General features: G+C 43.5%; 1 protein-coding gene across 1 annotated transcript in view; it reads left to right on the forward strand.

Annotated features, from left to right (window-relative positions):
* Window positions 1-16,683, forward strand: part of LOC309546562 (uncharacterized protein) — a 53,391-nt gene that overhangs the window by 14,541 nt on the left and 22,167 nt on the right. The window contains exons 2-3 of the mRNA XM_082246312.1: window positions 9,591-9,686; window positions 15,608-15,841. Coding sequence (XP_082102438.1) covers window positions 9,591-9,686; window positions 15,608-15,841 — 330 coding nt within the window. The remainder of the gene's footprint in view (window positions 1-9,590; window positions 9,687-15,607; window positions 15,842-16,683) is intronic.

The following is a 16,683-nucleotide window of genomic DNA, read 5'->3' on the forward strand; positions in this document are numbered from 1 at the left end:
AGTTTCTGAACTGATCTTGTTGTTATCATCTGAAGAATAAATAGTGGTATCTGATGATACCAGACGGGGAGTGTCATGCCTTCAGCTTGGAAGTAATTAATGTTAGTGGAACTTGCAATACCAATATTGTCCACAAGATGCCACTGTGACAAAAACGATTGTTGGACAGTACTTTATGGTATCTCTTGCTCTCTATTGCTGGATATTAGTTCCACCCCTCCGTGAGAAAATCTCCATTTTAGATTTACCTCAGGAAGGAGCAGTCAGCATCTGAGGTTGTTGTGGGAGATTCCTGAACCCCCCTTTGAAGCATCGCTGTTTCACCATATTCTCAATCCTATCTGATTGTCACGTACCTGATCCGAGGCCAAGATGCAGAGAGGGCTCCCCTTGCGGCTGAGTGCGGCACACCCCTGGGGTTGAGACAGAGGGTGTAGCGCCCACAGAAGCACTGGTTGCCGGCAGGGTCCTGATGGAAGACAGGCGGTCTCTAGCAGAGTGCTGGGCAGGAATACACCGGACAGTCCAAGGAGGAATCAGGAACAACCAGGCAGTAGGTGTAAGACCAGCCGGGGGTCAAACACAGGAAGCTGCAACAGGTGCAAGCCAAAGGTATAGTAGAAAAGCCAGAAGCAGACAAGTCCGTGGGGAAGCCAAGATCAGGTACTGGAGGACAGGTAGACAGGAAGCAAGTCCGTGAGCCAAGCCGAGATCAGATAATGGGAGAGCCAAACTGGAGCAGGGATGGTCAGACGAAGCCGAGGGTCAAAGCCAGGAGAGAGAGCAGACAGGTCAGGAACAAGCCGGGTCAAACTGGAATCCAGGAAGTAGCAATGCACAGGAAACAGGAAGAGCTGAAGACAATCCAGCAATCTGATGGGCTGAGCAGAGCCCTTTTATAGGCCAGTGAATTAGTCTATGGCCTGAGTCCATTGCGGCCATGGGAAGTACTGGCAAAGTTGCCAGTTTGCAGCACAGCCATTTTACTGGCAATGAGTCTATGGCCTGAGTCCATTGCGGCCATTGGAAGTACTGGCAGAGTCGCCAGTTGCAGCATGGCTGTTTCTCTGACAGTGCCCCCCCCCAAGGGGCAGCCTCCGGATGCCCAACCGGGCCACGCTTCCCGGGAATCTCCTGTGGAATTCCTGTACCAGCCTGGGGGCATGCAGGTTACTTGCGGGTTCCCAGGAATTGTCTTCAGGGGGGTAACCTTTCCATTTAATAAGATACTGAGTTTGTCTCCCTTTCTTTCGGCAATCCAGTATGGACTCAACTTCAAATTCCGTCTCCCCTTCGATCGAGACAGGAGGTGGAGGTAGCTTGTCTCTCCCAGGAAATGGACTGGGGACAACTGGTTTGAGCAAGGAGATGTGGAAAACTGGGTGTACCTTATAGGAGTCGGGAAGTGCCAGCTCTAAAGCCACAGGATTGATCACCCTCTTGACTTCAAACGGACCAATGAACCTTGGCCCGAGCTTCCTGGATGGGCATGAGAGTTTAAGGTTCAAGGCTGACAGCCAGACTTTGTCTCCAATCTTGAGATTCGGACCCTTCTTCCTTTTACAGTCATGAAACCGTTTATAGTCCTCCTGGGCTTTACGCATGGCTTCCTGTAGGGTTTGATAGTTGGTTTGAATGAAGCTGATCCGATCTTGGACAGCAGGAACTGATGCTTCCGGAAGAGTGTTAGGCAGAAAGGAGGGATGAAATCCATAATTTGCCCAGAAAGGGGACTGGTTTGTGGATGCATGAAGAGAATTGTTGTAAGCAAATTCCGCACAGGGGAGGAGCGAGACCCAGTCGTCTTGGGAACAGGTGCAAAAGCATCGTAAGTATTGTTCTAACGTTTGATTAGTCCTCTCTGTTTGCCCATTGCTCTGAGGATGGTATGCAGAAGAAAGAGAAACTTCAATGGACAGGGATTTACAGAGATCCCTCCAGAACCTGGAGGTAAATTGCACTCCTCTATCTGAGACAATGTTGTCTGGAAGGCCATGTAGCCTGACTATCTCCCTTATGAATATGTTGGCTGTGTCCAGGGCTGAAGGTGTGCCAACCATGGGTAGAAAATGGGCCATTTTGGAAAGGCGATCCACTACCACCAAGATGGTGGAAAATCCTTCTGAAGGGGGTAGTTCAACAATAAAGTCCATAGATATCTTTTTCCAGGGTTGCTCAGGAATGGGAAGTGGTCTTAGCAAACCCCAAGTCTTGGTACTTGACCCCTTGTTACGTTGGCAGATGGTACAAGAGCCGATGTAATCCTTGCAATCCTGCCCAAGGTTGGGCCACCAAAAAGAGCGTTGGATAAGCTCCGAGGTCTTCCGCACCCCAAAATGCCCAGCAAGTTTACTGTCGTGAAATATTTTAAGAACTTGAGGTCTTACTTGGGGAGGGACAAAGATTTTATCCTGATGCCATAGCAACCCTTCCTGTTTTTTCAGGGAGGGTACTTCAGTTTCCAAGCAAAGGGCTGAGGCCTGTCGGATTGCCGTCATCAGGTCAGGCTGGATAAGGAGAAAATTATGGGCAGAAAGGATGGTATCAGGTTCTGCTGTTTCTGGGGTATCTGGAAACATCCGGGAGAGAGCATCTGCTTTCCCATTCTTGGAGCCAGGTCGATAAGAAATATGGAAGTTAAACCTGGAGAAAAATAGCGCCCATCGGGCTTGTCTGGGTCTCAACCGTTTGGCAGTCCTGAGGTACTCCAAGTTTTTGTGGTCCGTGAAGATCATAGTAGGATGAGTGGCTCCTTCCAATAGATATCTCCACTCTTCTAGTGCAAATTTAATGGCCAACAGTTCTCGGTCGCCAACGTCATAATTCTTCTCCGGAGGTGACATTTTCCTAGAAAAGAAGGCCACAGGATGGAGGAGAGATTTGGGCCCTTGACGTTGTGACAGGATTGCCCCGGTGGCCACTTCCGAGGCATCGACCTCCAACACATAGGGCAGAGCCGGATCAGGGTGTTGTAGGACGGGTGCAGAAATAAACAGCTGTTTAAGTTTGTCAAATGCCAATTGGGCCTCCTGAGACCACAGAAAGCGGGACTGATGGCGGGTTAACTGGGTGATGGGGGAGATGATGGAAGAAAAATTTTTCACAAAACGCCTGTAAAAATTTGCAAAGCCCACGAATCTCTGAACACCTTTCTTGTCAGAAGGAGCAGGCCAATCTAGAATCGCTTTCACTTTTTGTGGGTCCATAGCGATCCCATCGGTGGAAATAATGAGTCCCAAAAACTGAATGGACCCCTTTTCAAAGTCACATTTCTCCGCCTTGGCATAGAGTCCGTGTTTCCTCAAGGTAGAAAGGACTTTTTTAACGTGAACCCGATGGAGTTCCAGTGAGGCAGAAAAAATTAGGATATCGTCAAGGTATACGATGACGAAGTGGTCAAGAAATGTCCAGAAAACAGCTGCAGGCCCCAGAGTCAACGATGGCTCGAAGTTGGACCTCCCCTTCCGCCACCTGTAAGGAGACCGGGAGAATAAGGTGAGAGAGCGAAAGCTCAGAAACTCGGCAGTTAAATGGGGGCTGAGAGTAAGGCTTACTGGGTCTCACGGGGCAGTTCCGAAGAAAATGTCCAGCCCCGCCGCAGTAGAGGCATAGGTTGGCCTGCCGACGTCGTAGTCTCTCATCAGGCGTTAGGGAGGAACGGACCAGGCCCAGCTGCATAGGTTCCCCTTCAGATGCTGCCATGGGGGAAGAGACCGGAGGTGCAGGTGGAGCAGAAGAGATCTTGGGAAGCATCCAGGTAGGCCGGAATGTTTGGAGACGCTCCGAGCGTCGCTCCCGCAGACGTCTATCAAGTTGAATGGCGAGTTGTATGAGACCCTCAAGGGTAGCGGGGGTCTCCACTCGAGCCAGCTCATCTTTTAATGTCTCAGAAAGTCCTTGGCGAAACTGATACTTGAGGGCAGCCTCATTCCAATCAGTGTCAGCAGACCATTTACGGAAGTCAACTGTGTAGTCCTCCACTGGGCGCTTGCCCTGTAGCAGGGAATGTAGGGCGACCTCTGCGGTGGCCGTGCGCTGGGGGTCGTCGTAAAGCTGAGCCATAGCCTCAAAGAATGTGTCCACAGAGTCCAGAACAGGGCTCTTCTGTTCCATTAAGTTATGAGCCCAGGTTTGGGGTTCTTCAGACAGCAAAGAGATGATGAACCCCACTTTCACAGAGTCCAGAGAAAATGTCCGGGGTTGCAAGGCCAAGTATAGCAAGCAGGCGTTCTTAAAGGCCCTGAACTTCTTTCGATATCCAGAAAATCGCTCAGGCGTGGGTACTCGTGGTTCAGGAGGCGGGACTAGCATGGAGTGGGCGGAGCTAGCGTGTCCTTGTGGTAACTGGGGTGAAGAGGTGCTGGCAGGCGATTGATTGGAGTCTGTAGGAGGCGAAACGGCCAGGTGTTGCAGGCGACCTTCCAACTGGAAATAACCCTCCTGGAGTCTTTGCACTGCCTGAGTGAGGGCGGTGACTTGCTGGCACAAAGCCTCAATTGGGGAAGCACCTCTGTCGGCCTCTGACATGGCTGGATTGTACTGTCACGTACCTGATCCGAGGCCAAGATGCAGAGAGGGCTCCCCTTGCGGCTGAGTGCGGCACACCCCTGGGGTTGAGACAGAGGGTGTAGCGCCCACAGAAGCACTGGTTGCCGGCAGGGTCCTGATGGAAGACAGGCGGTCTCTAGCAGAGTGCTGGGCAGGAATACACCGGACAGTCCAAGGAGGAATCAGGAACAACCAGGCAGTAGGTGTAAGACCAGCCGGGGGTCAAACACAGGAAGCTGCAACAGGTGCAAGCCAAAGGTATAGTAGAAAAGCCAGAAGCAGACAAGTCCGTGGGGAAGCCAAGATCAGGTACTGGAGGACAGGTAGACAGGAAGCAAGTCCGTGAGCCAAGCCGAGATCAGATAATGGGAGAGCCAAACTGGAGCAGGGATGGTCAGACGAAGCCGAGGGTCAAAGCCAGGAGAGAGAGCAGACAGGTCAGGAACAAGCCGGGTCAAACTGGAATCCAGGAAGTAGCAATGCACAGGAAACAGGAAGAGCTGAAGACAATCCAGCAATCTGATGGGCTGAGCAGAGCCCTTTTATAGGCCAGTGAATTAGTCTATGGCCTGAGTCCATTGCGGCCATGGGAAGTACTGGCAAAGTTGCCAGTTTGCAGCACAGCCATTTCACTGGCAATGAGTCTATGGCCTGAGTCCATTGCGGCCATTGGAAGTACTGGCAGAGTCGCCAGTTGCAGCATGGCTGTTTCTCTGACACTGATCAGTCCTATCTGACTATTCACAATCCTATTTGCATATCCATTCTGACTTGTAACCTGTCATGTGACCACCATTCTTTCATTGGAATAAAGCCTTAAGTTACAAAAGGACTGGTTATTATAGGATTAAAGGTTTAGCTGTATGTTGAGCTGCACACGCCTGGGGCATACGTGTAGTGAGAACAGAACAATACTAGTATCGAATTCAACAATGCGTACTAAGCATATGATTTTTTTCATACAATTCTGGAAAAGCTTCCTGGTTGCATAGCTACGTATCAGATAGTGAAAAACAACGGCAGACGGGCTTTTTCCGGGTTATTTTCGTGTTTCTGATCCTGCGTGGTCTTTGTCTATCGATTTTTAGTGAACTCATACTGTACTAAATAAACGATTGTCGTTTACTAGGCTATCGTACGACAAAAGTTTTCGTGTTTGTCCCTTTGGATTTTGTTGGATGAAATGTCGTGATCGGCTGACGAAAGCTGTGTACTAACAATCAGATTATCGTGCGATCAATTCAGAAGTGATTTTTTATGTACGATTTTCTGATCGTTTGTATGAGGCATAAGGCTGGGTACACACAATCCAAATTTAAGCCAGTTCAGCAGGAACTGACCAACATTCACACAATGTGTACAGCTGCCTGTCCAACAGAAGCCGGCTTTTGTCGAACATTCTTGCTGGAAAACAAGCATCCGAATAACAGCCGATTAGTCCTTGCAGCCATTGGCTGATCAGGGTGGGGGGGGGGGGGTGAAATCTCCCTTTTAGAATACAAAGGCATGGAGGGGGAGATCGTCACACTAACATTATTTGTGCTGGTACAGCGATCTGTCAGTTTTTTTTTTTTTTCACTCAGCCCACTGGGTTGTGTGGGCTTAAGGGACCTACTCAAACCAGGTACAATAGGATTGTAGTGGATGGCTTTTCGAAAAAAATAAACATATGAGTAGTGCAATGCGCTGTGATTGCCACATTAGCACTGCACTCATCCCATTGCATCCCACTCTACACCAGCCATTGTGTTGTAACACAGCGGCTGGTATGAATGTTCCCTAACACTAAATCACTTCGTAACTTTCCCTAACTTTATTTCAGTCTATAAGCTATCTTGCTGATGCACATAGTACAGGCATGGTCAACTGCTGTCACCATCAGAAAACCCACTTTGAGAAATATGATGCAGCCACTGCTGAAAGGGAATGCATGCAGAAAAGAAGTGGTAACAAAGAAAGCAGATGGGATCAGCACTGAGATGCAACAAAGGCTGAGAAATGATGAAACAAGCTATTTCTGGGGGGGGGGGGGGACATAGCAATTGTTTCTAATGCACAGCCCACCATTCTGTTGAATTGGTTGTAAACCCTTACATATACCCAGTGAAGTGATTGGCCTCAAGTAATACACAGAGATTTAAAAAGTCAACTACGTAATTTGTACCTGTTTATCTGCAGTCACCTCTCCTCTACAGTCCTTCAAAGTCCAGATTTTATAAAGCTTGCCTGAACTGCCAGGAAAAAAAGGGGGCAGAGAGACGAAATTACACTCTACAGAGCTCAGGGAGAAGAGCTGATTGGAGGAAAGGGACACACCCCCTTCACACAGGACAGAGCTGAGTCTATCAATCACAAGCTGTGTGCTGGAGCTCCCTCCCTGTCACCATATTTCTCTTAGTGTCAGGAAAACATGTCATAAGTGATACACACTATAGAAGGATATGCTTTGTTCATATTTCATGTCTGAGGTTTATAACCACTTTATGGGTTACATCTAATTTAACCTTAGCTTGCATACTCACCTTAGTGTGAAACACCAAAATTCTTGCAATGAAAAATACAGCGCATCCGGAAAGTATTCACAGAGCTTCACTTTTTTCACATTTTGTTATGTTACAGCCTTATTCCAAAATGGATTAAGTTAATTATTTTCCTCAAAATTCTACAAACAATACCCCATAATGATAACGTGAAAGACGTTTGTCTGAAAACGTTGCAAATGTATTAAAAATAAAAAGCAATAAAAATCCATGTACATAAGTATTCACAGCCTTTGCTCAATACTTTGTTGAAGCATCTTTGGCACCAATTACAGCCTTTTTGAGTATGATGCTACAAGCTTGGCACACCTACTTTTGGGCCGTTTCTCCCATTTTCTTTTTTTTTTGTTTGCAGGACCTCCCAAGCTCCATTAGGTTGGATGGCGAGCGCCGGTGCACAGCCATTTTCAGATCTTTTTAGAGATGTTCAGTGGGATTCAAGTCTTGGCTCTGGCTGGGCCACTCATGGACATTCACAGAGTTGTACCATAGCCACTCCTTTGTTACCTTGGCTGCGTGCTTAGGGTCGTTGTCCTGTTGGAAGATGAACCTTCACCCCAGTCTGAGGTCCAGAGTGCTCTGTACATTGCTGCATTCATCTTTCCCTTAATACTGACTAGTCTCCCAGTTCCTGCCACTGAAAAACATCCCCACAGCATGATGATGCCACCACCATGCTTCACTGTAGGGATGGTTTCGACCAGGTGATGAGCAGTGCCTGGTTTCCTCTAGGCGCTTGCCATTCAGGCCAAAGAGTTCAATCTTTGTTTCATCAGACCAGAGAATTTAGTTTCTCATGGTCTGAGAGTCCTTTAGGTGCCTTTTGGCAAACTGCAGTTTGGCTATCATGTGCCTTTTACTGAGGGATGGTTCCGTCTGACCACTCTCTACCATACAGGTCTGATTGGTGGAGTGCTGCAGAGATGGTTGTTCTTCTGTAAGGTTCTCCTCTCTACACAGAGAAACGCTGGAGCTCTGTTACAGTGACCATCAGGTTCTTGGTCACCTCCCTGACTAAGGCCCTTCTCCCCCGATCGCAGTTGGCCGGTTGCCCGCTCTAGGAAGAGTTCTGGTGGTTCCAAACTTCTTCCATTTACGGATGATGGAGGCCACTGTGCTCATTGGGACCTTCAATGCTGCAGAAATGTTTCTATAACCTTCCCCAGATTTGTGCCTCAATACAATCCTGTATCAGAAGTCTACAGACAAATCCTTGGACTTCATGGCTTGATTTGTACTCTGACATGCACAGTTAACTGTGGGACCTTATATAGACAGATGGGAAAAAAATTATATTGGACATGCAATGCCATTTCATATTGGGGTACACCTCCATCCCAATAAAATGCATACAAAAAGAGAGAATTGCCCAGCGGGACTTTAGATGAGGTGGACCCAATAGTCATGACACTCAATGTTCAAATATATCTGGTTCATTGTGTAGAATTGTGTAGAACCAATATACAAAGTAATACAACATGAATGTTTGACATACACAAAACAGAACATAGTCATAAAAATATTAAAATGTCTCGTAACAGTAACAATATGCACATCAATTATATAGACAGATGTGTGCCTTTCCAGATCATGTCCAATCATCTGAATTTAAAACAGGTGAACTCCAATCAAGTTGTAGTCTCAAGCATGATCAGTGGAAACAAGATGCACCTGAGCTCAATTTTTAGTGTCATGGCAAAGGCTGTGAATACTTATGTACATGTGATTTTTTTTTTCATTTTTATTTTTAATAATATTTGCAAAGATTTCAAACATACTTCTTTCACATTGTCATTACGGGGTATTGTTTGTAGAATTTTGAGGAAAATAATGAATGTAATCCATTTTGAAATAAGGCTGTAACATAACAAAATGTGGAAAAAGTAAAGTGCTGTGAACATTTTCCGGATGCACTGTACCTGCACTAAAATACATACTTTCTACTACTTTAGTGGGCTTCCTGTATTCCTAGGATTTGTGAATGGGACGTCCCTGATGATCTGTGGCAAGGGGGCACATGTATACAGGCTCTCCACTTTCTCTAGAAAAGTTCAAAGCTCATTAACTTCCTCACATCACAGGGGCCCTAATTATAAATCAGTCATGATGTCTTACTATGGTAATACCACTGAATTTCCATTAAAAGCACCTCTGGTGCATTTATATAGCAGTGCTGTGTCCGTTATAAATATACTTCTCTTTATTCAGAAGTCAGAACCCTGAAGGTGGCAAAACCCTATTCATTCTAATGAAAGGTAGAAAATAAACAAGCAGAAAGAGGAGAACTTGTCACACGACCTCTCCTCCTATTCAGGAGGTGTTTTAATGGTACTTTGGAGGCACCACACTTTGTGCAGTACAGTATTTTAGCACTCCTCTACAATGGTGAAGCCAAGCTAATGCCTTCCTTTATGAATTGACCCATAGTGTATAGATATTAATTCATACATTTTGATTCTTGTACAATTTTTCCCTTTGCTTTACCAGCACTTTGTATTGCAGTGTATACGGTGGCTGTTACAGACATATCTGGATAATTCCTATAATATCAGGTCATCGTCTTCCTGCAATTTGACACTTGGCGCTATGAAAGCCCAGGTAATTGTATTCATTCTTTTTAAATATTCCAAGTTTTAAAAGGAATGTATAGTGTAGTGTAAATATATATATATTTTTTTTTTATTATGTTGAAATCTAATAGGTACAACTTATTTATTTGTAATTCTTATTGGCTTGGAAAATACAGCCTATTTAATAAGTATATTTTGAATTTTACCTGTTTCTAGCCTGTGATTAAAGGCCCGTACACACAATACGAAAATCGGAAGGGAAATTTCGTCCTGCGAACGATCTGACGATTTTCGGATTGTTAGTATAGTGTTTTGGACAGCTGATTACGGATTTTCGGACGACAAAAACCTGATGTGCAGGCTATAAAATTTTTATTGTACGTCAACACAACGTCCAATTTTCGTTTAATTAGTTTAGTTTTCGTCTGAAAAAAATCTTAAGCGCAAAACTAGGCATGCTCAGAGACGAAAGAACACATACAAAACAATCCAACACATGATATCACTTCTGAAGTTGAATTCTGTCGTACGGGAAAATTCGTATGAAAATAACATCTTCACTTTCCACATCAGACTAGCATGCCACAAAAAAACGGACGACAGATCGTTCGATAATCTGATCGTGTGTACGGGGCTTTAGAGAGTGTTAGCTGAGTGGCTAATCAACCTTACTGTCCTATATCTTCTCGGTACAAATTTTTTAATCAAAGAACGACGTTATGAAAATAAACAGTTTTATCAAGGCCTTCTGTTTAGAAAAAAAACATATTGGTATATAATAAAAACTAATATATTTTGTATACATTTTAAATTATTTATATAAGATTTTTAGCAGAGTACAAAATACCATAAAGAAGAAACCAAATACAAAAAAAACACATCTTCTAGGAAAAGTATCCCAAGTATTGTGAAGTCATAAGGAAACAGGAAATAGAAATAAGTATTTGCACATAGAATGAGAATAGGTATAGCACATAATAAGTAAGTCTGAATTGAACTGAGCTGAACAGAGATCATATTTCACCTTTTTAAAATCTGCAGTTTGTAGTTTTCGAAAAAAAAATGGAAGGCAGCAAAGAAAAAAAGGAAAAAATAACAGAATGGGGGCAGGGAGGGAAGCATGATCGTTAGTTCATTCACACTGTCAACATCTGGCGACCCTTTAGGGCAAAAGGCCTCCATAGAGGAGGGGGTTTTTGTTCTCCAAGTGGTATGTGGAAACTCCTGGGGTCAGGGGGTAGGACCTGATTATGTAAGGGGCCAAAACTCCTCCTAGGTAACAAGGTATGCTATGTAATTAGAGAACAGAGTGTACTCTGTCCAATAAAACCAAGTTTTGCTACATTTTTCTTTCTCTGTTGGCTGCAGAGGTGGGAATTTCCTCCATTTTATGAATTTCTTCAGTTTTATTTTAACACTGAATAGGGGGAAAGTAGGACACATTCAGAAAGGTAGAACGCAGGCCTTGGCAGCATTGAGTAACTAAATCGTAAGTGATCTATGGTAGCGTTTGGGCGACATAGGTGTCAAATGGAGCAGGTATGCCACAGGGTCTCCCCACTGCTGGACGTCCGTGAGTTTCAGAAATTAGGTCCTGTGCCCAGAAGGATTTCAGAAATGGACAGCTCCAGAACATATGGAGGTAAGTACCCTCTCGCCAGAATTGAGAGGGTACATGGGGAAAGATTTTATGTAGGATTGTGGGGACCCTATACCAGCATGTCAACATTTTTAAGCCCATTTGCTCTATTGAGCTGGAGAGAGATGCGGTATGAGCAAAATGTAACATATGGGTCTTCTATTTGTCCGAAAACCTGACGCCCAAATCAGATTCACGCTTCACAACATAGGGTGGATCTTGTTGGTCTAAAGGACAGGCAAGTAGCTTGTAGGAAAGGGATAGGACATGCCTGACTGGAGAGGAAGAAGTACACAATTTTTTGAAATTGGTTAAAGGGGGCAGCGCAATTAGATTTGCAAAAAGTATCACAGTTGAAACACCTTCCAGAACGACAGCGGAGGGTCCGTGAGTCGTTGAAGTTCCAACAACAGTTTATAGCCTTCCAGAGTAGGGCGCAAAAGTGATGGTCTGTGACACCTGGAAGAAACTTAGGGTGTCCTATTATTGGAGTGATACATGATGATTCTCTTGAAAGTATATCTTCACGTTCGATGAGATGAAGTTGAGCTGTATACCCCATGAGTGGGTGAAAAAAAGTTAGCTGAAAATTTTTTCATGAGGGAGGAAGTCAGGTGGGTCCCCAAGTATTGGATGTGCTGGCAGGCCCATTTGAGTGTAAAATTAGGTGTCAGGGCATCCATGGCAGTCTGTGGGATGTTGATATTTAGAGCTTCAGTTTTGCAGAAATGTATTTTAAAATTGGATAAAGATCCGTAGCACTGGAATTCCTCCAGAACATTAGGGAGGGACATGAGAGGTTGGGTAATGAAGAACAGCAGATCGTTAGTGTTCCCTGAAACTTTATGTTCACTCTTAGATACCAGATCTGATACACTTGGGTTGTTTTAGATTTACATTTATTTAAAAATTAAAATTGAAATTAAAGAGCATCAGAATACATTGCTGTTTTTCAGATTAAGTTGACTAATTGTGGGTATTAGGGCCAGGGGATTTGTTTTCATTGACAAGCCTTTTTCAAACTGTTTGCCCAAGTGATACCAAGTCTTTCGCTGAAAGGAAGTGAATGAGGCCACATGCAGCTCTAAAACGATACAAGGTATTTTTTAAAGACAAGTTCAGGGTTTAAAAAAAAAAAACAAAACAACTTATACTTACCTAGGTAGATGCAGCATCAATCCGATTCTGCATCTTTCCCCCGCCACCTCTGCAGTGAGAACTGAGCAATCAAACATCACTGATCACTCATTTCTCCCCTCCTCTCTGAGCAGAGAGCCATTACTATCAACTCTTTACAGCTCTTCACAGCTCTTCTAGGAAGATCAGTGTATTGCTCATTCCTTGCCTCCTGCTGAAGGATTAGTACCCCGTCATTTCCCCATTCTCCTTGTGATTGACAGCAGGCAGTGGGTGTTATAATTAGTATAGTTAGCAAAGTTAATGCTATAGCTAAAAGTTGGTATAGAAGGTACTACATCCTATTATTAGTTTTAATCACAAAATATTAAAGCACTTGGGCTTTTAAGGCACCAGGTATCAAACAATGACAACCACATATCAGCGTACATCATTTTATTTTTACATAATATAAAAGGATTGTACATAACACATTAAAAAAAGAAGGGGAAGGCCGTTGGCCCCCCTCCCCTGAGGTGGACTATGGCTTGGGGTTCCCCGAGCCAGGCTCCGTGCCAGATAGACACCTGAGGCTATCATTGGTCAATCCTAGCTCATGACCTCTGGCATCCTGCCCTTTGTCAAATGTTGGTTTTGCAATGCACTATGTTTGAATTTTATTGCCTTTTTACGCTGTGATCCGAATTGCACTTTTGTACCCCCAGAGCTGTGGCACTGTTTGGCCACATTCCCCCCTTCTTCACCCTTGACGTTGTTGTTCCCCCTTTTTTTCTATGTTTCTCTGTAAAAATAAATAAAGATTCCTAAAAAAAAAAATAAGGGGAAAAGATTCTGAACCATTGATATGTGTACCCAAAACAAGTATCTAGCCCTCTACAAGCATATTACAATTGTAAGTTCAGATACCTAAATGCTCTGTCTAAAAATGGACCATGTACAGTGCTATAAATACATTTATTTTATACAAAGAGGGAGAAGAAGAGGGTCACTGATAAACTCCATGCATTCAAGCTGCTGCATCAGGAGCAGTACATATCAGAATCTATATCTTAATCTGTAAAACAAAAAACAATAAATATATATACACATCAGCCCAAGACCTTTATGAGTGTTATAGACACCCCTGGAACCATGCGCCATCCCCAAAGCAAGACCACTGGAACATACTTCTCCAGAGACTGGATGTGGTATTACATAGTACTTGTGATATTATAATTAGGGATGTATATGTGACAGTATTTCTGGATACTATATATTTATATCACTATGTAGGGTAAGCTGAAAATGTTGGAGATTGGTGAGGTTAAGGTCCAGTCTATCCTAGTATGCTTCAGTGGTCTCTCTTTTGAGATGGCGCATGGTTCTAGGGGTGTCTCTCCCCCTTTGGGGGTTCTTCGGCCTGGATAACCACATGCATCTTGGGTAAGAATATATGAAGTGGTAAAGAAAAAATGTGTGTTTTTGTATGTACATTGCTATATTCTGTTATTGTATATATGTATTGTTTTTTGTTTTATAGATTGAAACATAAATTCTGATATGTACTGCTCCTGATACACATAGAGTTCATCGGTGACCCTCTTCTCCTCCTTCTTTGTATAGAAATAATTTGCTTGTAGCACTGTACATGGTCCATTTTTAGACAGAGCAGTTGATTCTCTTGACAGTTGTAATTAACTTGTAGAGGGGCTGGATATTTGTTTTGGGCACACTTATACTGCGTATATGGTGGGTATGTCCCAAGATACGCATGTTCTGGTTACAAAATCTTAATTTAAATAAATATTTGGGGAATTTAGAGCCCATAACATCTGGAGGAATATCAGAGTTAAAAAGATAGGAAGGACATATTAGACGCATGTGATATCTTTAGGAGGATCGGGGGGGGGGGGGTTGGGGATTTTTTTAATGTTGTCGGAATATTTGTAAAATTGATTGGAAAATTATTAAAAATTAAAAGAGAAAAAGAAAAATAAAACCTTTAGATCTAGGGGTTATTAAAACTTACATAACCAGACCAAATTTTCATGTATTGTCCTACAGGGGAACAATGCTGGGGGCGGGGGGGGGGTATCGGAGGTGCTGCACCTTGTAGTGTGAGTGCGGTACAATCCTGCACTACAATGGTCAGGAGAAGGAGCTCTTAGCCCCACACAGTGTCCTCAGCAGCCTAGGGAGGAGCCACTGAAATCTGGTGGAGGGTGCCGCCAACCCCACCACCCCCCCACCGCCACTATCCAAGCAACCTGGGCTTCCATAACATCCCAGCAGTGCCACAGGTGATCACCTCCATGCCACGCCGCATTGATGCAGTAATTCATGCAAAAGGAGCCCTTTTTTTTATTGGTTTAATGTATTCTAATTTTCTGAGATACTGAATTTTGGGTTTTCACTAGCTGTAAGCCATAAACCTCAAAATTAAAAGAAAGAAATGCTTAAAATATATCACTCTGTGTGTAATGAATCTATATAAAATGTATGAGTTTCACTTTTTTAATTGAATTACTGAAATAAATTAACTTTTTGATGATATTCTAATGTTATGAGAGGCACACACTTAAATAATGGTAAACAAACATTTTAAAATGAATTAAAACATGAATGGGGGAGGAAGGGTAGAGGTTGGTGTCAGTAGGACAGTGAATGGTGTCAGTAGTTTTTTTATTTTAATGATTAATTTATTTATTTTTACCTTTTGGGGGACTGTGGTGAAATATTAGAGTTCTAAACAGACCCCTGATGTCTCACTTTTGAGACAGAGAAAGGGACTTAGGACAGAGATTCCCCAGTGGCTTTTTTCTTCAGCCTCAGCTGCACTGGAAAGTGAATGAATGGGAAGTGCTCTGTGCTTAGCATCTTCTTGTTCATTCATAAATACAGCTTACTATGCTTTAGTTATGAATGAACACAGAGATTGATCGATATCGATCACTCACTGTGTGCATTCAGAAAATGTAGGGACTCATAAATGGCGTATTTCCTGGTTCCTTCTCTCCATTCTGAAACACCCCTCTTCTGTGGGATAGAAGAAAAGCAGCACTGTGGAGGGGGGGGGGGGAATGGGGGCCAGGCAGCAGGGGGAATTTGGGCACACCCCATGCGCATGCATATGTTTATGAAATGTCTGCCATCTGTCTCACACAGATTTGTTTTTCTGTTTTTTCTTGCTTAAGATCTCACTAGTTAGAAATCTAAACACTAAATACAGTACTGTGGAGAAGGACGAAGTTAAAATATCAATTGAGGATGCCTGCCCAGTCTTTCAGCTGATGCCAGCTAAGAACACATCTGATGAGGTTTCTTGCAAGAGGGTAGAGTTTGCTCCTGGATCCTGTCGTCTAATGAAAACAATTTTCAGAGAAAAGCCTTCGGACTGTACCCATCAACAAACTTACATTATTTGTCAGGTAAAGGTAGAATATTGTCATTTTTTGCCAGAATTCACCTACATGCTTTAAATTTTACTAGCAGTAGCTTCTTGCAATAAAAATCAAAGTCGCCCCCTGTCCCTAATTCAAACATATTCTGGGTTTAGACACAATTGCTCTTGTAAATGTTTGGGTTTGGATCTGCTTTAATATATAATGTAGAAAATAAGGACAGGGGCACCTCTGTGGCCTCCTATAATCCCTAATATGTTAATGCAATTTTAAAAGTCACCTTTAGGCTGAATTATCATGTTGCATTACAGCAATGCTTGTTAGTGATCTGTGGTGCCATTTATTCTGAAATGCAACCTGATGCACTTTGCCAATGCACCATTGTTGCAGGGCACTACAACACTCAGTAATGCATTTTGTGTGTTATGGTGCGCTGCATTGCTAACAATGATGCATGCACCCATCATTACATTTTGGTGCATTGCTCAGCCCATTCAAATGAATAGGCTACCCCAATGCAAAATACATCAATTTTTGACATTACACATGTTAACACATAATAATGCACGTGTGTTAAATATAACATACAAATATAAATAGGCCTGTAGGCATTTTACATACATTGTTTTATTAAAAGTAATACCTGGCAATGCTGCCACAAAGGTACTTGTTCAGGCACATCCTACTATAGTGTGACCTGCAATGGGGTGACAATACTTTATGCCAGTTTCCAAATTGCTGTCCTGTGTTGTCATTCTGCCATTTCTAGTGCTTCCAGTGGAGACTTTTAATGGTTGTATCAACACTCCAACTTTCCAAATTTCCAACAATGGTACCATTAGGAAGCTCATCCTGAGAAATGACATGCA

Source organism: Pelophylax lessonae, assembly GCF_965119305.1.
Source record: "Pelophylax lessonae genome assembly, chromosome: 2".
Lineage (NCBI taxonomy): Eukaryota > Metazoa > Chordata > Amphibia > Anura > Ranidae > Pelophylax > Pelophylax lessonae.